Source organism: Trichomycterus rosablanca, chromosome 18 (assembly GCF_030014385.1).
Source record: "Trichomycterus rosablanca isolate fTriRos1 chromosome 18, fTriRos1.hap1, whole genome shotgun sequence".
NCBI classification, from domain to species: domain Eukaryota; kingdom Metazoa; phylum Chordata; class Actinopteri; order Siluriformes; family Trichomycteridae; genus Trichomycterus; species Trichomycterus rosablanca.
This window is the reverse complement of record NC_086005.1, coordinates 29,211,430-29,233,792: the sequence shown is the minus strand read 5'-3', so window position 1 is coordinate 29,233,792 and position 22,363 is coordinate 29,211,430. Positions and strand designations below refer to the sequence as shown.

At 40.3% G+C, this 22,363-nt stretch overlaps 4 protein-coding genes across 4 annotated transcripts in view; 1 reads left to right on the top strand and 3 right to left on the bottom strand.

The window, feature by feature from the left end:
• The first annotated feature begins 5,606 nt into the window (after window positions 1-5,606).
• tm7sf2 (transmembrane 7 superfamily member 2) lies at window positions 5,607-12,033 on the top strand. The gene is made up of 11 exons (XM_063014029.1): window positions 5,607-5,712; window positions 6,229-6,290; window positions 6,374-6,570; window positions 7,151-7,205; window positions 7,763-7,957; window positions 8,241-8,344; window positions 8,515-8,634; window positions 9,052-9,220; window positions 9,303-9,383; window positions 9,994-10,116; window positions 11,130-12,033. The coding sequence occupies exons 2-11, from the start codon at window positions 6,230-6,232 to the stop codon at window positions 11,288-11,290; spliced, it is 1,266 nt and encodes a 421-aa protein (XP_062870099.1). The 5' UTR covers window positions 5,607-5,712; window position 6,229; the 3' UTR covers window positions 11,291-12,033.
• znhit2 (zinc finger, HIT-type containing 2) lies at window positions 11,976-14,263 on the bottom strand. Its single transcript, XM_063014028.1, has 2 exons — window positions 14,195-14,263; window positions 11,976-13,610 (listed from the first exon to the last, which is right to left on the bottom strand). The coding sequence occupies exon 2, from the start codon at window positions 13,605-13,607 to the stop codon at window positions 12,054-12,056; it is 1,554 nt and encodes a 517-aa protein (XP_062870098.1). The 5' UTR covers window positions 13,608-13,610; window positions 14,195-14,263; the 3' UTR covers window positions 11,976-12,053.
• A 630-nt stretch (window positions 14,264-14,893) lies between these two features.
• mrpl49 (mitochondrial ribosomal protein L49) lies at window positions 14,894-16,500 on the bottom strand. The gene is made up of 4 exons (XM_063014327.1): window positions 16,381-16,500; window positions 15,589-15,763; window positions 15,199-15,323; window positions 14,894-15,115 (listed from the first exon to the last, which is right to left on the bottom strand). Exons 1-4 carry the CDS (start codon window positions 16,489-16,491, stop codon window positions 14,969-14,971), a joined length of 558 nt encoding a protein of 185 aa, XP_062870397.1. The 5' UTR covers window positions 16,492-16,500; the 3' UTR covers window positions 14,894-14,968.
• A 3,249-nt stretch (window positions 16,501-19,749) lies between these two features.
• The window catches only part of LOC134332640 (ubiquinol-cytochrome-c reductase complex assembly factor 3), a 2,719-nt gene continuing 105 nt past the window's right edge, over window positions 19,750-22,363 (bottom strand). Inside the window, exons 1-2 of the mRNA XM_063014374.1 lie at window positions 22,309-22,363; window positions 19,750-20,217 (exon numbers count right to left, since the gene is read on the bottom strand). The exon at window positions 22,309-22,363 is cut by the window's right edge and continues 105 nt beyond it. Coding sequence (XP_062870444.1) covers window positions 20,089-20,217; window positions 22,309-22,363 — 184 coding nt within the window. The 3' untranslated portion in view covers window positions 19,750-20,088. The remainder of the gene's footprint in view (window positions 20,218-22,308) is intronic.

The window sequence follows — 22,363 nt, the reverse complement described above, 5'->3', positions numbered from 1 at the left end:
CCATGATGTAACTTTTCATTTATAAAACTCTAAAGTTTGTGTAAATTGATCTTTAAAGGTATTTCAGTAGAGTCGTGGTGGTAGATTATTCTAAAGTTTATGGATTTTATTCAGCTGTTTAGTTGTTGTATTTTAATTCAGGGTAGAAACTTCTAGTGTCCTTATAATAACCGCACAAACTCTTCTATTTATTTATTACAGAGCAGCAACAGTGATGTTTACACACAAACCAACCAATGAAATGAGAAATCCAGGCCGGAAAAAACTGTTGACACCGTCTGTGTGGGACTTTATTATTTATTCTTCTCTAGAACGAGTGTAGAAGCAGAAACTGGAGTTTTATTCTGATAACAGGAGTCTTGTGGTTTGGGAAGAACATCAGCCTTATTTAGAAGAGTTAACGTATCACTGTGGAGATGCAGCAGGTCTGAGATAAACTTCATTTACACTTTTGTTTAGTTTTGAGTATTGGGTGAAAGAAAATAGCTGACATTGGTCTAAAGCTGTGGTCCCACTAAACACCGATACCCAGTGCACACTACATAATCATCCACCAACAGTCACCAGTCTCACACTACATTATTTCTCATCAGAACTAAATGTAAGAACTTCTTCTGTACTTGCAGGTCGGGATGTGGAGACTCAATGGAGGAGCAGTGAGAACTTGATTATGTTAAATAGTAAATGATCAAAGCTGCACCGTTATTTCAGTACGAGTGATTTATCAATCTCTGCAAAATCCTCAAAATCAGGTTTCATGTCACAGCTAAAATATTAGGTATGAATATCTATAATATCTAGGCTGCAAAAAGGCACTGCTGTGAACTGAAGGGCTGCGTTTTAAACCACATAATGCTTATTACATATTGTGTTCAATACAGTAACCTCGCTTTAGCGATCTAACAACATGACTGATCACAGGCAATTTAAACCTGCTGAAAAATATCCGAAGATTTCATTACTGATGTTGAGAAATATTCAGGTTGTTAAACGGAGCCACTACGAGTCCAGTACCCAAGCAAAAAGGAACACAGACACCTCTCCAAAATGGGCTGCTGGACAAAAAACGTTGAGTCGGCTTGTAAAATGGGCAGTCATGTTTGCAGAATAAGGACAGAAATGTTCTTCTACTGGAGATTTTCAGCCATAAACTAATATTTTAGCTGTGACTAAATTACAAATTCTCAAAACATGTTGGACTCCCCACAGTTTTAAACCCAGGACCCAGAGCAACGCCAACACTGCTGGATGCACCACCTACTGCCAAATAATCAACTATTATAAACTGTAGTGTTAGCGTACATGTGGGCAATAACTAAATGTTTTATTAAGGGGGTGGGGGGGACTTACAGACACTTTAATGATGATTCCCTCCTCATCCTTACAGTTCCTACTCACCCAATAATGTTTGCAGAGACACTGATGATGCTGTTATTAATAATGATGTCATGCAGAGTTGATGACAGTGATGATGATGATGATGATTATTATTATTTTGCTCATATTTTAACAATAATTTGTGTTACAGCTTCAAAATCTTGTACAAAAGTTGTTTTGCTGCTGGTTGAGGAGAAATAACAGAATGTTTTTACATTAGTGACACTTAGCTGAACGTTTTTGTTCTTGTCGTGTCCCTTATAATATGAACCTGGACAATCAAGCACAACTGGAGGGATCAAAGACATTTTAGGATCATGTTTTATCGGGATGTTTTATTTAAACATGCAGTATTATATTTAATAATAATTCTATATTCATGTATTTTATACTCGTTATTTATGTGGACGCTGCTGTAGTTTACTAGATTATATTATAGACTGAAAACAATTTTGAATATTCTAATAAAATCATGAACAACAATCAGAGTGACGTCCTGCACTGCTTATTTAAACTAATATTGTAAATACATCAAATTTAACCGGTTTTATATTTTTCTATAATAAATTTAGTTTAATTAAACAGATCAGAATTAAACCTGACGACTTAATCCAAATCCAACAGAGCTGCTGATTAAACCTTTAACTGAATGAATGAACAATTCCTTTCTGCTGCACCCCTCACACGTCCCCACAGCGGATCGTTCATCTGCAGATTTGATTTGGATCAGTTATTTACAGCGGATACTCCTCCTGACACAACCCTCCTATTTATCTGAGCTTGGGACCTTCACTGAGAGTGCACTGATGTGGGTCCCCATAACGCCAGGATTCACGTACCACTATCCACCTTCTGTATCTGTGAGCCCAGCCTGGAATTTGAACCCCCAGAACTCTTGATTAAACCTGTAAATAACAATTCCAGGGTTACAGAATGTTTAGACCTTCTTTCAATTATTTTTAATTCTCTGCTCTTCTGCAACATGCAACACACCAGCACTGGTCAGGAAACATTGCAGCTGATACACGTGTTCTCTGATACATCAGCATGAACTTGGTTACCAACATGAACATCAGCATGAACTTGGTTACCACCTACAGCGTGTTCTCCACATTTCACTCAGAGAACGTGAACTCGGAGAGGAAATAAAAAAAGAACAATTAAAGGGAAGTGATGAGACAGACGGAAGGTGAAAGAGTCAGAAATAAGAGGATGACTCAGGAAATGCAGTCTGGAACTGAAAAATGAAAATGTGTGTGTGTGTGTGTGTGTGTTGTTAGAAAAACTGGCATGAGGGCATCTCTTCTGCTGTCTCCATGGAAACTGAATTGCGTTACATGCCTAGTGACTCTCTCTCTGGTGCACCGTGTATTTCTGATTGGTATTCTGTCTAGGTCCCTTTAAACCAGGTTGCCATGGAAACTGCCAACAATTGATTGAAGTTCAGAGCATGCATGGGCGTCGAACTAAACACGGTGAACACATGAACGTATAAGCACACAATGGCAGGTATAATACAACAAAGCCCATCACACACACACACACACACTCAACCATGGATAGAAAGTGTGAGTGAGTGAAGAATGTTCATGAGTATGGGCTGTGTGTGTGTGTGTGTGTGTGATTGCTCGTAGTTGACTGTTCACGGCACCCTGAATCCTCTCAGTACCATGTTTAATAATAAACACACCCCCCATGGTGAGGGCATGCACTCATTACCTAAATGTGACCGCGCTGCTTGTGCCCTCCACCAAAGAATTCAAATCCTTCTGAGCACAGAGGAAATGAAACATGAATTATTCACCAGACCAGTGATGTTCTCCAGATCAGAACATCAGAGACGGGACACCACATGAAACACGATCGACCGAGTAAGAATTGAAACAATAATGATGAGACAGTGATTTCTGTAAAACAGAAGACGGATTTGCAGGTGAGGTCACCAGGTTCATTACAATGAGCAAAATGGATCCGGCTACTAAAGCACTTTAATAGGAAAGTCTAGGAAGCTCTGTACTGATCTCAGATATTTATAGACATTTATAGACTTCATGTCCAAAGATCATCCATATAAACAACTGTCCATAAGTACACATGGAGCAGTGGTCCCTCTGTCAAGGTGGGGAAGAAAACAGTTCTATACACATCACCATTATAACTGTTAAGACGGGGAGGGGTGAATATTTCCCATCACAACTGTATGTTTAATACTAATGTAAAAGTCTTAATACCTGCATGTTTGTCTCTGTTTGTAATGAGAATAAATGAAAGTGGATTAATGCTGGTACTGGTTTCCTGTCTGTGCGTGTGATTTTCTCTGGGTTAAAAGGTGGAACATCTCCACTGGTTCCTGCTTACTCTGTAGTCTTCAGCTTCTCCCTGCAGTAATAATACAGAACATCAGGTGTTTAATATAGAGACAGAGTGAGTGGGTACAAATGATCAGGTCCAGCTTCACACACACACACACACACACAATAACACACACACACATGCACACACACACACAATAACACACACACACACACACATGCACACACACACACACACACACACACACACACACAATAACACACAGACACTATTTACACACAGAATTATTAGATGAATCGATCAATGTCAGTGATCAGACTTGCAGGTTTACTAGACGGTGGGTGGCACTAATAGTCTGGTATAAAGAGTACACACACACACACACACACACATTCATACATACAACACCTCACACATTTAGTCCTCTGGAACTCTGTACACCCACACAGCCTGGATCTGACTCAATCACTCAAACACACACACACACACACACTCAAACACACATTCACACACAGACACATTCAAACACACACACACACACACACACACACACACAGAGAGAGACACACACCCACACAGCCTGGATCTGACTCAATCACTCAAACACACACACACACACCCTCAAACACACATTCACACACAGACACACTCAAACACACACACACACACACATAGACACACACACACACACACACAGACACACACTCAAACACACACACACAGATAGACACACACACACACACACACAGAGATAGACACAAACACACACACACAGATAGACACACACACACACACACACAGAGAGATAGACACACACACACACACACACACACACACACACAGAGAGTCAGAGAGAGTCAGAGAGGTTTTATTGTCATTTCAGCTACATACAAGTACATATTGAAACGAAACAGCGTTCCTCTAGGATCACGGTGTAACACGGTACAAAAAGTGCAAGACAATACAAAACAGTGCAAATACAACAATAATACAAAAAATCCTATAATAAATAACTACAAAAGATATTCCTAATTATCCCTAATCTAAACAAGTAATTAGAAGACAGGACTAAAGACAAGTGTTAGTACATGATGGTGAATAGATGGTACAATGGTTCATGAGGTAGTGACATGTTGTACATTAGCAGCGTAAAATTGGCAATGCAGATAAGGTGCCTAAAAAGTAAATAAGGTGCAAAATACAAGTAAGAGACACACACAGAGATAGACACACACACACACACAGAGCCGCACAGACACACACACACACAGTAGAGATGAGGTTGTTTATATTTATTATATATATATACAGTATATACCTGTATATACTGTATATATAAAAAAAAGTAACGCAGTGGCGCCCTCTGCTGGTTCACTTGTGTAAGCGCTTCATCCTGCTCGGTTAGGGTTTATAACATCTGGAACAAGTGAAAATACACACACACACTCATACGGAAACGTAACCAGAGCAGCCAAACCACCTACTGGCATGATTTAGAATGTATGTGGAAAATGAAGTAGCTGAAAGAAACTTTACTAAACCTTTACCTCAGGACACAGGAGGAAAGCCCGGATGAAGCCGGGGTATTTGATTGGTCCAGACGGTGCCGCTAGGTTCACAAGCCTCCAGCCACTACATGTATGAGCATGCGGCGCCTCCAGCCTCTTTCTAATTGGACAGAGACACGTGGGGCGTAAACCTCTCTGTGTGAACCCTGTTTCTCATTGGCTCGCCTCTCCCCGCTCCACGCTGATGTGATGCACGCCTAGAGCTCCTATTGGTCGGAGCTGTTTGGAAAGCGCTTTTTTGGGGTGGGGCTTCGTACTAAAGTTCCCGCCTCCTTCTGAAAATGCAGCTGTTAGTGGTTCTGTGAGAGAGCTGAGGAGTTTAATACATATACATCTATACATATACATACATCTACATATATACACTTATATATAACAGTATACATCATTAATTATATAGAATATAATATAGTGCTTTATACTGAAACTCTCACCGAGAGCTGAGGAGAAACAGGTGAGATCATTAACTATATATTATATATATTATTATTATTATTATATATTCTATATAATACAGCTGCTGATCCTGAGTAATTCTGTATAAATGCTTCTGAATTTTTAATTTTATTTAATAATATTTGGGCTTAACAGCGAAATATAAAGTGTTAATTTTTTGTATTTTTGACTTGATGTGGTGGCAGCTGTAGCCTAGTGGTTAATGTACTGGACTAGTAATCAAAAGGTCACTGGTTCAAGCCCCACCACTGCCAGGTTGCCACTGTTGGGCCCTTGAGCAAGGCCCTTAACCCTTAATTGTTTATAAAATATGCAGTCATGGTACTGTAAGTCACTTTGGATAAAAGCGTCTGCTGTAAACATGGTAAAATATAGTAAGTAAAATATAACTCAGATATTCAGTGTGAATGTAATACTATTAAAATGAATGTTTCAGTCAGTAAAACTGTCACTGCGTCTCTGATGTGTTTATTGATAAAAGTGTGAAGTGATTTCTGTCCTCTGATTTCTGCAGGATGAAGCAGAATAAATCTAAACCCTCACACAGCACTGAGAGGGAGTTTGGAGGAGCTGCAGGTAAAATTACATCAGATCAGTTAAATAAAGTTTCATTTTACACATAATAAACACGTGCAGTAAAAACGACCCCCCGTGTGTAGGTGCGGCGTGTATCCTCGTGTTTCTACCCCTCACGGTACTCGTCCTGCTGAGTGTGTGTTTGTCTGAGGATGCTGCTGTGCTGCGGTGGCCACCTCACCTGCCCTCCACCTCTCACCTGTCTGACCCCCGAGCTCCACCCATCATCGTCCTGTGGATCATCACCCACGTTCTGCTCTACCTGCTCCCACTCGGCAAGGTGTCTTACACACACTCACACACACTCACACACACTCACACACACATTTACATTTACAGCATTTAGCAGACGCTTTTATCCAAAGCAATGAGCTGAACACGATGAGCAATTGAGGGTTAAGGGCCTTGCTCAGGGACCCAACAGTGGCAACTTGGTGGTGGCGGGGCTTGAACCGGCAACCTTCTGTTTACTAGTCCAGTACTTTAACCACTGAGCTATCACTGGCCCCCCCCTCACACACACACACACACTTCATCGTGTGATTGATTGGTTTAACATTTTAAGCCACACAAATTGCTGCAGGAGCATAAAATCAAACAGACATAAATAATATTAATATGTAAACATTCCAACTGAATGAAAAACTCTGACTCTAGACGTCTAGATATCAGATTCCAGTAGCACATTAAAAATGAGCTCAGACAGAAACCCCTCTATGTAATAATATATAGTATATATAATAATCATGTGAGATAACGATGATTTGATCTCAGCAGTGGTGGGTGAGCGTGTTAGACCGCTGCACCACCTGAGCACCCCTATCAGTGTGTGTTTAATTCTGTTTTATTTCTCTTTCCAGGTATCACAGGGGTTAGTTCTCAGAGATGGAAGCAGACTGAAATATCCAATCAATGGTAATGTCAATCTTCTCTGCAGATCCACCTTCTGCATTTCATCTCAGTCCTGATCAGTATAAATAATCAGCAGTTTAAACTGGAGAACCCTGTCGATCAGAAGGAACCCTCAGTGCTCTAATGTTCTCTGTATCAGTGCACCGAGCAGCGTACAGAGAACACAGGCCAGTAAAACACTGCATAATCAGAACAGAACTGCTCAACAGTGGATTGGAACAAGGCCGGTGTGTGTTTGTTCTGCTCTTTATCTCTGTGCTGATCTGAGTGCAGCAATCATTTATAACCCTGTTCAGTCCAAACTCCACTGAGAGAACTAACCTGAACTTCACCTGTAATCTTACACACTGTTATTGTATATTAATAATCTAGTAATTATCACACACATCATATAATACATTATATTATGAGAGTGCATTCCCTGCAACCCTGACCAGGTTGGAGTGGTCAGTAAAAATAATGAATAAATGGAAATATAGTATATTTTAGTCATATCTTAATGATATTATTATATTTAAACACAGATATCATTGGTGTGTGTGTGTGTGTGTGTGTTGCAGGTTTCCATGCGCTGTGTGTGACGGCGGTGCTGCTGGCTGTGGGTTTGTGTGTGGGGCTGAACCTGGCGCTCCTGTATGAGCTGATGGTGCCGTTAGCCGTGTGCGCTATCGTACTGGCGTACCTGCTCTCGTTCTACCTGTACGTCCGTTCCTTCAGCGTTCCTGCACATGCCCTCGCTCCGGGAGGAAACACAGGTACACCTTCTATCAGAGGAACGTTCTCCTGCTCTTTCATTCAGTCTCACTGTTAGAACCTCAGTAGAACGAGTGCAGATGGAACCTTTAGGAGAAGATCAAGCCTGAGAGAAACCGCAGAACAATTGACAAAAGAAGAGACTTCAGTCCCCACAGGATCATTCATTACTAACCTTTAATAAAACTCTGTTGCTGCTGAACATGCAGATTTAAAAACTGAGAATAAATTGTTATACTGTGTGTGTGTGTGTGTGTGTGTGTGTGTGTGTGTGTGTGTGTGTAGGTAATCCAGTCTATGATTTCTTTATGGGACGGGAGTTAAATCCACGTATCGGCTCGTTTGATCTGAAATATTTCTGTGAGCTCAGACCAGGACTGATTGGCTGGGTGAGTTTATTCATCTACACACACACACACACACACACACACACACTACAAATCCAAAAAAGTTGGGACAGTAAACAAAACACAGATGAAAACAGGAAGCACAGGTTAGTATGATATTTAATGTTTAATGGCTTGTGTGTGTGTGTGTGTGTGTGTGTGTGTGTGTTCAGGTGGTGTTGAATGCATCGATGCTGATGAAGGAGGTGGAGTTGAGAGGAGCTCCATCATTATCCATGCTGCTGGTGAACTGCTTCCAGCTGCTCTACGTAACTGATGCTCTGTGGAATGAGGTGGGTTCTGTACTGCTCTGTGGAATGAGGTGGGTTCTGTACTGCTCTGTGGAATGAGGTGGGTTCTGTACTGCTCTGTGGAATGAGGTGGGTTCTGTGGAATGAGGTGGGTTCTGTACTGCTATGTGGAATGAGGTGGGTTCTGTACTGCTATGTGGAATGAGGTGGGTTCTGTACTGCTCTGTGGAATGAGGTGGGTTCTGTACTGCTATGTGGAATGAGGTGGGTTCTGTGGAATGAGGTGGGTTCTGTACTGCTATGTGGAATGAGGTGGGTTCTGTACTGCTCTGTGGAATGAGGTGGGTTCTGTACTGCTATGTGGAATGAGGTGGGTTCTCTCGGTGCTTTGGTCTCTGAACACGATACTGAACACGATACTGAACACGGTACTGACCCGGTTGATCATGTGTGTGGTAGGAGGCCGTGTTGAGCACTATGGACATCGTGCACGATGGATTCGGGTTCATGCTGGCGTTCGGTGATCTGGTGTGGGTTCCGTTTACATACGGCCTGCAGGCGGCGTTTCTGGTGTCTCACCCGCACTCCCTCAGCCCTGTCGGCGCACTCGGGATCGTCCTGCTGAACGGTAACGAGCGACACTGCACCTCACATCAGAACCTTCAGCAGTGCTGAATCAGGCGTGTGAGGAACATGTGATCTGTGTTCAGGAACCGGATATTACATCTTCAGACAGTCCAACTCTCAGAAGAACACGTTCAGGAGGGATCCGACACACCACAGTGTGGCACGTGAGTACCAGAGAGGGATTCTCACGCTGGTGTACATGCACTACTGCTCAGAGGGTTCCGGCTCTCTCACTATAGAACACAAACACACACACACACACACACACACACACAAATCAGGACATTGTTCTGTTAGTAAATTCTGGACTCATTAAAGCTCTGTTTACAGATAAAACTCAACACAAGGTTCTTCAGCAGGTTCTTCCAACAGAAGATTCCATAAATGTGTTGCACTTGTAGGTGGTTTTCCTTCCACACTCAGTCCAGTTCATCCCAAAACAGCTGGATAGACTCTAAGACTGGAGATGTCTGGTGCTGCCATTTTATGTTCTGAAGCCTCCGTAGGTCTGACTGACTGTTTCAGGTTCCTGTCTGACCAACTAGTCGTAGCCCGGAGAGTGAGAGCCGTGTTCTGCTCCACACCTCCACACCGGAGTCCCACTCTGAGGAACCGTTCTGTCCTGCTACGGCCTGTACAAAAACATGGCAGGATCAATTGAAGATTAGAATTTTCGCTCGTCGCCCCCTGGTGGTGCTGTGTAGCCCGGTCAGACTGGTTCAAACAGGAACCTAAATAATTTTACCTGTTCTTGTTTCTCTCTGTTACCTGCAGATTTGGAGACCATCCCCACGGCAACAGGGAAGAAACTGTTAGTGTCGGGATGGTGGGGTTTCGTCAGACACCCCAATTACCTGGGAGACCTGCTGATGGCGCTAGCGTGGTCTCTACCCTGCGGTCAGTCAGGCTTTACTCATGCTTTCAGTAATACACTATACAGCCACAACATACACCGATCAGCCATAACATTAAAACCACCTCCTTGTTTCTACACTCACTGTCCATTTTATCAGCTCCACTTACCATATAGAAGCACTTTGTAGTTCTACAATTACTGACTGTAGTCCATCTGTTTCTCTACATGCTTTGTTACCCCCTTTCATGCTGTTCTTCAATGGTCAGGACCCCCACAGGACCACCACAGAGCAGGTATTATTTAGGTGGTGGATGATTCTCAGCACTGCAGTGACACTGACATGGTGGTGGTGTGTTAGTGTGTGTTGTGCTGGTATGAGTGGATCAGACACAGCAGCGCTGCTGGAGTTTTTAAACACCTCACTGTCACTGCTGGACTGAGAATCGTCCACCAATGAAAAATATCCAGCCAACAGCGCCCCGTGGGCAGCGTCCTGTGACCACTGATGAAGGTCTAGAAGATGAGCGACTCAAACAGCAGCAATAGATGAGCGATCGTCTCTGACTTTACATCTACAAGGTGGAACGACTAGGTAGGAGTGTCTAATAGAGTGGACAGTGAGTGGACACGGTGTTTACAAACATCCACTCATACCAGCACAACACACACTAACACACCACCACCATGTCAGTGTCACTGCAGTGCTGAGAATCATCCACCACCTAAATAATACCTGCTCTGTGGGGGTCCTGACCATTGAAGAACAGGGTGAAAGGGGGTAACAAAGCATGTAGAGAAACAGATGGACTACAGTCAGTAATTGTAGAACTACACAAGTGGAGCTGATAAAATGGACAGCGAGTGTAGAAACAAGGAGGTGGTTTTAATGTTATGGCTGATCAGTGTGTATGTATATATATATATATATATATATATAGAAATATAACAATAAAGATAATAATAATAAATAATAATGGTAACAGTATTAATATAATTATGATAATATAATAATAATAACTATAATAATAATAATAATATCACTGCTCCTCTGCAGGGTTCTCTCACATCCTGCCCTATTTTTACGTGCTGTATTTCGGCGTGTTGCTGGTGCACCGGGAGGCGAGAGACGAGCACCAGTGCAGGATGAAGTACGGTGCAGCCTGGCAGAAGTACTGCAGCCGAGTGCCGTACAGGATCGTTCCCTACGTTTACTGACCTGCTGTTACATTCGTTACTCAGCCACTTCATCCTGGTCAGGGTTGCTGTGGCTCCAGCACCACCCGAAAACACTCATATTCATATATTCAGTCATATTAGAGCAGCCAATCCACCTTCTGCAGGTGGGAGAAGTACCCATGTTGCTGTGCCACTCAGATTATTGTGATGTCCTCTCGGGTAAAAAGAAGTGGTTCTGAACTACAGGACGTTCCTGAGAAAATCAGACCAGTGACATCACCGTGTCTTAATATGGCACCGAGGTGCAGCTGGTAATGTGGGTGCTGCACCACAACATGTGACCCGGAGACCTGGGTACCATCCTCACCTCTGATCACTGTGAAGTTTGGCATGTTCAGCATGTACTTCTGCCTTGTGTTTCCAGGTGTCAGACCCACCGAGACCATGACCAGAAAGAAGCAGTTAGTGAAAATGAATTTAACAATATGAACTCAGGTGTTTATTTTTTAATCGAGATTCAACTTTAAAAATGATTTTTAGTTTCAGTTTTTAGTGGATGTTAAATCTGTAATTGTTATATAAGGGATTATTTACTGCATTTCGTTGCCTTGTAATAACAATAAAGTTGAATCGAATCTAAATGTAAATGAAGGGATAATTATTACTGTAATAACAAGAGACTGAGTTTGTGCTGTGTAAAAAACAATCATAATTCTAGACTGTATGAGGGGGAAATATTTTTGTGTTTATTGAATATAAATAAAAAATCTCAGAACTTTAAATGTTTTATATTTATTATTATTTATTGAATCTCCTGGATAAGTTTTCTCTCTGTTCGTTTCTTCCTCCACTCGTCCTTCAGTCCTTCCTTCTCTCTCTCCATCCTCTCTCTCTCCTCTCTCGCTCGTCCACTCTCCCTCCACGCCTCTCTCGCTAACCTCCTCAGCTCCTCTCCGCTCTCCGTCACCCAGGCCTGTAAAAACGTGCACTTCCTCCCCGCCAGGAAACACGCCCGTCTGAACTCGCCGTCCTGTTTCGACGTGTTGGCTCGGACCCCGCTGAACACGGAGCTCAGGTGGCTGAGGGCCGAGAGGGCGTAACCTGCGGGGTCCGAGCGACTCCGCCCGGTCAGGATGTGAGCCACAGATCGAAGGGCGCCGAGCGCGGAGTCGGAATCGTATCGTCCGGCGGTCACGGCCGCCGTGGCCGAGCACAGAGCCTCGGAGAACGAGTGGAAGTTTCGGCCGCGTCCCAAACACTCGGACACTGAGAGAAGCAGCCGAGAGAACTCGGCCTGCTGCTGCGGCTCTGAGACGTCGCCGTTAAACAGGTGAAGGCAGAAGGTGTACCCGTACAGGGCGTTCACCAGGCTGAACTTCACTGCAGGAGAGGGCGTGGTGCAGAGAGAGGACAGAGGCGGGATTCCGGCACTGATCTGGGGAGGGCGGCTTGATTTTCTTTTACTGGATGTTTTTTTAACGTCCTGTGTTGCTCTCTGATTGTCTTCGTTTGCATCTTCTGAGCTTGTTTCCTCCTGCTCATTCGACTGGATCTCCTCGATTAATGCTGAAGCATCTTGCTCGTGTTCCTCCCACCAGGGACGCCAGACTGGCACAACTGCTCCGATCTCTCCCCCCTTCAGCAGCCTCTGGAACTTCTGCTTTTCCTTTTCAGGCAGAAGCTTCCACAGCTCGTCTCCCGTTAGAGCATCAATATTTACTCCCGACAGTCTTGTTGCTAAATCCTCCTCGTCCTCCTCCGTGTCCTCACCCTCGTTACCGATCTGTCCGAGCTGGTGCAGAATCTTCTCCACTTCATCTTCATGCCCCTCCAGTCCAGTCTCCTGAATCTGTGCCAGTCTGGACAGCAGCGTTAGCTTCTCTGTGCCCAGTCTCTCCTCTTCTGTCAGTTCCCTCGCCGTTCCATGGTCGCTCCTCAGCCTGAGTAGAATCTCCCTCATGTTCCTCTGCACCTCCTGGTCTGATCCTCCCCGGAGTTTCAGCTCCTGACTTACACACTCCCTGTAAAAGTCCTCCGAACAGGATGTATGGGCATCACCACGGTAACAGCTCAGTGAGCAGTACGGAACATTACACCTGGGACAGGTGTACCGCGCCGGCTGCACCACACACAGTCCACACGGGCGCGGCGAGGAGGAGGAAGATCCTCGGTGCTCATCGTCTCCGGCCGGAGTTAGATCACACACGGCGTTCACAGGAAGTGAAATCCCGTCTTTAGTACGCTCTTCGGGTTTCACATCTGTGTGAGGATCACTGAGAGGCTCTTCAGTCCAGATGTTGGTGAGAAACGAGTGGAAACAGGCTGGAAGGTTCCGTCTGAACCCGAACTGCATCATCAGCTGAGGAGAAACATCACAAACACACACAATACCAAGAAATATTAATAAATATATAAATCATACGATTACAAACAGAGTTTCAGTTTATTTATAAAGTTTTAATTCATTCAAACCCTGAAAGATGTGAAAATACTTTCTACACTGTTGAGAAATTCGAACATTTAAATTTTGGAAGATTATTTGTAACATTTTATTATAAAAGAATTGCCTGTACGATATGAAACAGTAAAATAAATTAAATAGAAAATGTTTAATTCTTAAAATCAAATCTTTATTATCGATACTAAATACTTATATTCTTACTGCTGAACACTTAGGAAAGTAGAGTTTAGGTTATAATAATACTAATATAATACTAATAATAATAATAAAAGGTGAGTGAGTTAAATTATAAACATAAAAATTCTGATCATTTACACACAGAAGCGATATTAGCTTTAGCCGTTAGCTTAGCGGAGTTTATAACACTCACATTCTCTCTCTGATCGGATTAACTGTAGTTTGACAGTAAAATAAATAAATATGTGGCTGGAACATTAATCACCTTTAATTCTGAATGATTATAATGATTATTTTGTACTTACTGTTTACTCAATAAACGCTGATTTAACTTCGCAGAACTCACAGCCAGTCGCCGAGTGATGACGTCACACATCAACGCCTATAGCTTACTGTATATAAATAAATATAGAACTTTAAATTGAAAACTAAATTTATTCTATTTGGAATAATTAAAAGTGACATATTGAATTCAGATGAAACTTATATTGTCAACCTTCTCTTAATATTATCCAAATATCACATTCGTTGTTGTAAATGTATGAATAATAGACCAAATTTCAACACTTTTAAGGCATCCTTTATATAGAATTTTTTATATTATATAGAAAACTTCTCTGTCCCTTAAGGTCTTTTAAAAAATAATTAAATGGTATTACCTATAAAATCCTGCATTAGCTAATTTTATTTATATTTTATTTCTACTTCTATAACCTCGAGCAATTTTTAGTTAATAATTGTCTAATTTTTATTGTGTATGTTATAACTTGGCTGTGATTGATGTATTCTTTTGTAATATTCGTTGTTCAATAAAGTTCATTTAAAAAAAAGTATGTAAATATATATTTAACTACATACATTTATTTTGTATTTACAGTTATCGTACCTTAAATCTTTTTGTTAAAATCAGTGAATGTTTTGATCATGTGGCAGAGATATTATATGTAAAATATTTAATGTTATTTTTGCTGATTCAAAACTAAAAATAAAAACAAAAACACAGATTTTAAATTCAGGTTTTTATTAATATTAAACATGAATAATTCAGAATCTGTTACATTAATGAGTGACGGTGTTTATTAGAATCCGTGTTGGAGGATCCAGTCCTTCAGCTCTTTATTAAACTCTCCTTTAACCCGGATGCTCATGGTGACCTCGTTGACCTGTGTGGGCGTGTCCCTCCCGGTCACCTGCTGCAGGTGATTCTTTACATCTTTATTTAGGGCCTGAAAGACAAACAGATCATTCATAATCATTTACTGATATCAGGGACAGAAGGAGGAATCATGCTGTGTGATGTGATCTGTACCCAGATATCTCCCTCCACTTTTCGGATGATGGTGCTCTTCTGGTTCCCGTGTTTCATGTCAGAATAAACTGGGATGTTGTGCATCCTGGATCGACGGATCATGTACGGCAGGGACGGAGGCGTCACTACAATCAAACATCACACACAGATATGGGGTGTAAATCACACAGAGAAAAACACCCAGAAAAAATCCCCCCAAATCTGTAACATAATTAAAATCACAATGATTTTCTGTGACAACATTTAAATTGTTAGTATTTATACTAACTGTCCATCCTGATGGTGTAGTACAGGTGTAGGTGTGTGTGTGTGTGTGTGTACCTGAGGGCGGAGTCCATCCTGATGGTGTAGTACAGGTGTGTGTGTGTGTGTGTGTGTGTGTGTGTGTACCTGAGGGCGGAGTCCATCCTGATGGTGTAGTACAGGTGTGTTTGGGTGGAGGTGGGATGGATGATGGAGGAATGAGTCTCTCTACATACTGAAACTCTTCTTTACTCTCAATCACTGCACCAACTCCACCTGCTGCACCAACTCCACCAACTCCACCTGCTGCACTGCCTTCCACCTAAACCAAACAAACCTGAACACTGAGCGTGTTTCATAATAAAGGTGTAAAATCTCCTCTCACACAGCAGCTTAATACACCTGTAACCCTGAAGCATGATGGGAGACTTTATAAACACAGAGAAGTCTTGTTACATTTACTATAATAAACTCTTAATATTTAATCATCAATAACGTTTCACTGATATTAAACTCTTTTATTTTATTAATGCAAAAATAGATGAACTAATTACAATAACAATAGAATTAAATATAAATATGATACATCAAATCAACAACACACAGCATTACTGTAGTATATTAATAATAAATATAATAATATAAAACACGGTGGTGTTTAGAAGCAGTTTAATGATTAATAGAAATCAGAATCTGAAGTTTATTACCTTATAAAAACCCTATCAGCATATATACTTATAAAAACTATATAACGCAAAATATAATTTTAATATCATGCAAATATGAATGATTATAATGTTTTAATAATGATTTTGAATATAAATGTGAAGAATAAAGATGTTTAATATCACTGCAGTCGTGTAGCATGTAGCTAACAGAGCTAAATACACATGAATATAATAATATTGATGATAGTAATGAGGATGAATCGGAACTCACCTGTAAACACGGTGTAACTGTGATTATGTTTCTACTTTTCTCTGTTAATCTGCATTTATTTAACAAATATCTGCTCAGTGTCACTGTCCTGCCTCTGATGGAAGCCGCCATTATCTTATACTGCACATGCGCACGGTGAGGCAATGCACTCTGGGTAATGTAGTTTAATACAGCCTGACTGTAATCAGACCTGTAAGGACTTTAATGTTTAATGTTAGATATTCACTAAAGGACAGTTTAAGAAGGTTTTGTTTTGCCATGAACATCTGACTAAATGTAACCTGTTAACATTTACTCGTAATAACATCGGTACTTTGGTTAACGTTTAATCCCCAGCTGTAATAACACTCTATTATTATTTACAATTTTATTAACATTTTACTTCATGTCTCAACTTTTCTGTAATTGATATTTGGACAACAGCAATTTTATTAAGACTTTTCATGTAATAAATATAACATGAATTCCTGTAACTGTAATTATTGAATTGGTGTACAGCAGACCCTTGACTTATGAATGTAATTAGTTCTGAAGCGCTGTTCTTAAGTCAGAATGTTCGTTAGTTAAACCTGTTTTTCCCCATAAGAAATAATGTAAACAGAATTAATCCATGCCAGACCCCCCAAACCCCTAACCTCCCCTTACCCCTAACCTCTCTAATGTCTTAAATGCTCTTTTTTGTTATAAATACACGTATATTTCCCTTAAATCTTAAATTATAGAATAGATAATACTGTAATAAACAATAATAAACAACAATACACAGTAGTACTGTACATAACACACACCACATTACAGTACAGTACATGTGCTGCACCAAACTTTATATAAACTCTATCTACCAGAAACAATAACTCTCATATTTCTCTATTATTTCCTTCTTTATTTCAGTAATGTTGTATTTTGTAGGTGTAACTGCACTAAAGAAAGAATACTTTACTGATCTGATTTCCTTCTTCTCTCTCACTCACTGCCCCCTCTGTCTGATACACAGTGACACCTACTGGCAGGAGTAATTATACAACAACAAATAGTGATACTTTTATTTTCTCACCACTGTGTTTTCTTTGCACTTTCTTTGGGGAAATTTTAATATTGAAAAACACCAAAAAAACACTGTCCGCTGTCCGAATGTTCGCTCACTATATATATATATATATATATATATATATATATATATATATATATATATATAGAGAGAGAGAGAGAGAGAGAGAGAGAGAGAGAGAGAGAGAGAGAGAAAGAGAGAGAGAGAGGCGTCATGTGTTTGGTGAATTTCTGTTCGTAGTCTGAACTTTGTTCGTACATTAAGTTGAAAAAGATCGCTCGTAATCCGAAATGTTCGCATGGTAAACCGTTTACTCAAGAGTCTATTGTAGTAATATTTGTTTATATACTTTAAAATAGTATAAATTTTAAACCTAAATCTTTTCCTCATTTCCTCATCCAGAAAATATAATGATGAATAAATAAAAAACTATTTATTCACAATATAAACGTGTTTAAATAGAAGTTTCTACATTGTATACGCTATTAGAAAGATTATTTTATAATATTTTACACACAAAACAAGTTTTAAATAACTTTTTAATATTAAACCACCACACACATTATAACAGCATGAAAATACTCTATAATAATAAACTTCATAAATGAAAACATGTTTAAAGCTGCTCATTAATGAAGTGTGTTTACTGCAGTCACTGTTTCATCTACATGAATAAATGAAATGAATGAATTTAAACTGAAAATGTTTATTATAAAGCAGTAAAATCATCATGAGTTTAGATTCAGCAGCACTGAGAGACAAAATTCATCCACATTCACATCATCATGATTCTGAAGGTTTTTTGCTGTTTCTTCCCACCGGATCAGCGATCACCACGATACCCCACGCAGCCAAACCTACACACACACACACACACACACACACACACACACACACACACACACACACATTATATATATACACTCACTGTCTATTTTATCATTTTATCTAACCCTAACCCTATCAGGACCACCACAGAGCAGGTATTATTTAGGTGGTGGATGATTCTCAGCACTGCAGTGACGCTGACATGGTGGTGGTGTGTTAGTGTGTGTTGTGCTGGTATGAGTGGAGTTTTTAAACACCTCACTGTCACTGCTGGACTGAGAATAGTCCACAAACCAAAAACATCCAGCCGACAGCGCCCCGTGGGCAGCGTCCTGTTACCACTGATGAAGGTCTAGAAGATGACCGACTCAAACAGCAGCAATAGATGAGCGATCGTCTCCGACTTTACATCTACAAGGTGGACCGACTAGGTAGGAGTGTCTAATAGTTTTTGTTTGTTTATTAGGATTTTAACGTCATGTTTTACACTTTTGGTTACATTCATGACAGGAACGGTAGTTTATCTTCAGACAAGGTTCATCAGTTCACAAGTTTAATGTCAAACACAGTCATGGACAATTTGTATCTCCAATTTACCTCACTTGCATGTTTTTGGACTGTGGGAGGAAACCGGAGCTCCCGGAGTAAACCCACGCAGACACGGGGAGAACATGCCAACTCCACACAGAAAGGACCCAGACCGCCCCACCTGGGGATCGAACCCAGGACAGTGCTACCCACCGAGCCACCGTGCCGCCCAGTGTCTAATAGTGGACAGTGAGTGAACACGGTGTTTAAAAACTCCAGCAGCGCTGCTGTGTCTGATTCACTCATACCAGCACAACACACACTAACACACCACCACCATGTCAGTGTCACTGCAGAGCCGAGAATCATCCACCACCTAAATAATACCTGCTCTGTGGTGGTCCTGTACATATATCTGGTTTGATATTTCTGAACAAGCTGTGATCAGGAGTGATTTTAAAGTGTAATCTAAATAAATAAGTGTTTACTGATTGATGTATCTGCTCCTGGACCACAGCAGGTGTGTTGGTACCTGAGGAGAAGATGATCTGTAGGACGGTACCGATGCGCGCTCCCGCTGCTGCTGGGTGACGGTGTGAATGTGAACGCGCACCGCGGTAAACCCACAGCGCGGACAGTAAGAGAGCAGAACCGGACAGAACCCTGCAGCTCCAACACTGAGATAAACCTGACTTAGATCCTGATCCAGAACCTGGTCCTGGTCCCGGTACCGAATCTGTCGACATTTCTCAATATCAAACTCTGAAGCTGAAGCTCAGAGCACACACCACACTGCGCATGCGAAAAGAAACTTCAAAATAAAAGTCGGTGGAAAAGTTGCGTAAAGATCAACGCCATTCTGGTCAAGGTCGCAGTGGGTCTGGTACTACGTTTTCATGTATTTATAGGAACCTTTCATCAATAATGTGTCTTTAATGAAGCATAAACAGCTGTAATGATGTACAGATGTTCAGAACAAATCAATGTATTTTATTAACAACATAATGAAACAGATGTGCAGCCTGATACAGTCAGGTTTGTAATTTATACTGAAATATTTCATGTTAAGTTGACTGTGTGTATTCTGTAAAAGTGTCCTCATTCTTAAAGGGTTTAATTTAAATTAAATAACCACCACACCCGCCCCAAAACACCCCAAATATCTTCTCATGTGTCTGTTCATCTCAGACTTCAGATATTTTTATTATCTCAGAGTTCCAGTCACTCCCACATAAATAAAGAGAAATCTGAACATAAACCCTCCTGGATTACAGATGTGATCAGTACTGGGACGTGAACCCAGCTCATTTATGGGGGCCGAAGGATCGAGCGACGTTCTCGTTGGTTTGAGCCGCATCCTTCAGCAGCTCCATGATCACAGCGTTTCTCTTCCTGCTCTCCTCCATCCGGTCCGGGTTCGACTCCGGCAGCTTCTGCACACAAACACAACCAACATGAAGGTTCATTTAACCTGAACTCAGAACTCTGGTGCTCCAGAGTCCATCAGGATTAACCGCTGCTTTATACACTGATCAGTCTCACCAGGATCTCTCAAGTATTTCTGAGTACATTTCAGAACGAAGAGCGGGAGGTTCATCTGTGTAACAGGTTACTGTCTGTAGTATAGTGAGTATAGTAAATAGTAAACCGAGTAGTGTAGTGAGTACAGTAAGTAATGTGTAGCTTACTAAGTATAGTCAGTAGTACAGTGTTTAGTATACTATATGGTATAGTGAGTATAGTAAGTAGTATAGGTGAGTATAGTCAGTAGTATAGTGATTATAAGTGAGTATAGTGTGTAGTATACTGACTCGTGTAGGAGTGTTTAGTAGTACGGTATAATGAGTATAGTTGTATAAGTGAGTAGTGTACTGAGTACAGTGTGTAGTATAGTGATTATAAGTGAGAGTAGTGTGTAGTGTAGTCATTATAAGTGAGTATAGTGAGTAGTATAGTGATTATAAGTGAGAGTAGTGTGTAGTGTAGTGATTATAAGTGAGTATAGTGAGTAGTATAGTGATTATAAGTGAGAGTAGTGTGTAGTATAGTGATTATAAGTGAGAGTAGTGTGTAGTATAGTGATTATAAGTGAGTATAGTGAGTAGTATAGTGATTATAAGTGAGAGTAGTGTGTAGTGTAGTGATTATAAGTGAGTATAGTGAGTAGTATAGTGATTATAAGTGAGTAGTGTGTAGTATAGTGATTATAAGTGAGTATAGTGAGTAGTATAGTGATTATAAGTGAGAGTAGTGTGTAGTAGTGATTATAAGTGAGTATAGTGAGTAGTATAGTGATTATAAGTGAGTAGTGTGTAGTATAGTGATTATAAGTGAGTATAGTGAGTAGTATAGTGATTATAAGTGAGAGTAGTGTGTAGTATAGTGATTATAAGTGAGAGTAGTGTGTAGTATAGTGATTATAAGTGAGTATAGTGTGTAGTATAGTGATTATAAGTAAGTATAGTGAGTAGTATAGTGATTATAAGTGAGTATAGTGAGTAGTAGTGTGTAGTATAGTGATTATAAGTGAGTATAGTGTGTAGTATAGTGATTATAAGTGAGTATAGTGAGTAGTATAGTGATTATAAGTGAGAGTAGTGTGTAGTATAGTGATTATAAGTGAGAGTAGTGTGTAGTATAGTGATTATAAGTGAGTATAGTGTGTAGTATAGTGATTATAAGTGAGTATAGTGAGTAGTATAGTGTGTAGTATAGTGATTATAAGTGAGTATAGTGAGTAGTATAGTGATTATAAGTGAGTATAGTGAGTAGTATAGTGTGTAGTATAGTGATTATAAGTGAGTATAGTGTGTAGTATAGTGTGTAGTATAGTGATTGTAAGTAAGTATAGTGAGTAGTATAGTGATTATAAGTGAGTATAGTGAGTAGTATAGTGTGTAGTATAGTGATTATAAGTGAGTATAGTGAGTAGTATAGTGATTATAAGTGAGTATAGTGTGTAGTATAGTGATTATAAGTGAGTATAGTGAGTAGTATAGTGATTATAAGTGAGTATAGTGAGTAGTATAGTGTGTAGTATAGTGATTATAAGTGAGTATAGTGAGTAGTATAGTGATTATAAGTGAGTAGTGAGTAGTATAGTGTGTAGTATAGTGATTATAAGTGAGTATAGTGAGTAGTATAGTGATTATAAGTGAGTATAGTGAGTAGTATAGTGTGTAGTATAGTGATTGTAAGTGAGTATAGTGTGTAGTATAGTGATTATAAGTGAGTATAGTGTGTAGTATAGTGTGTAGTATAGTGATTGTAAGTAAGTATAGTGAGTAGTATAGTGATTATAAGTGAGTATAGTGAGTAGTATAGTGTGTAGTATAGTGATTATAAGTGAGTATAGTGAGTAGTATAGTGATTATAAGTGAGTATAGTGAGTAGTATAGTGTGTAGTATAGTGATTATAAGTGAGTATAGTGAGTAGTATAGTGATTATAAGTGAGTATAGTGAGTAGTATAGTGTGTAGTATAGTGTGTAGTATAGTGATTGTAAGTAAGTACTGTGCTGGTACCTGCAGTATTTGTTTGTTTCTGTCCTCTCCGGGTGAGATGCTCCACCAGGAAGCG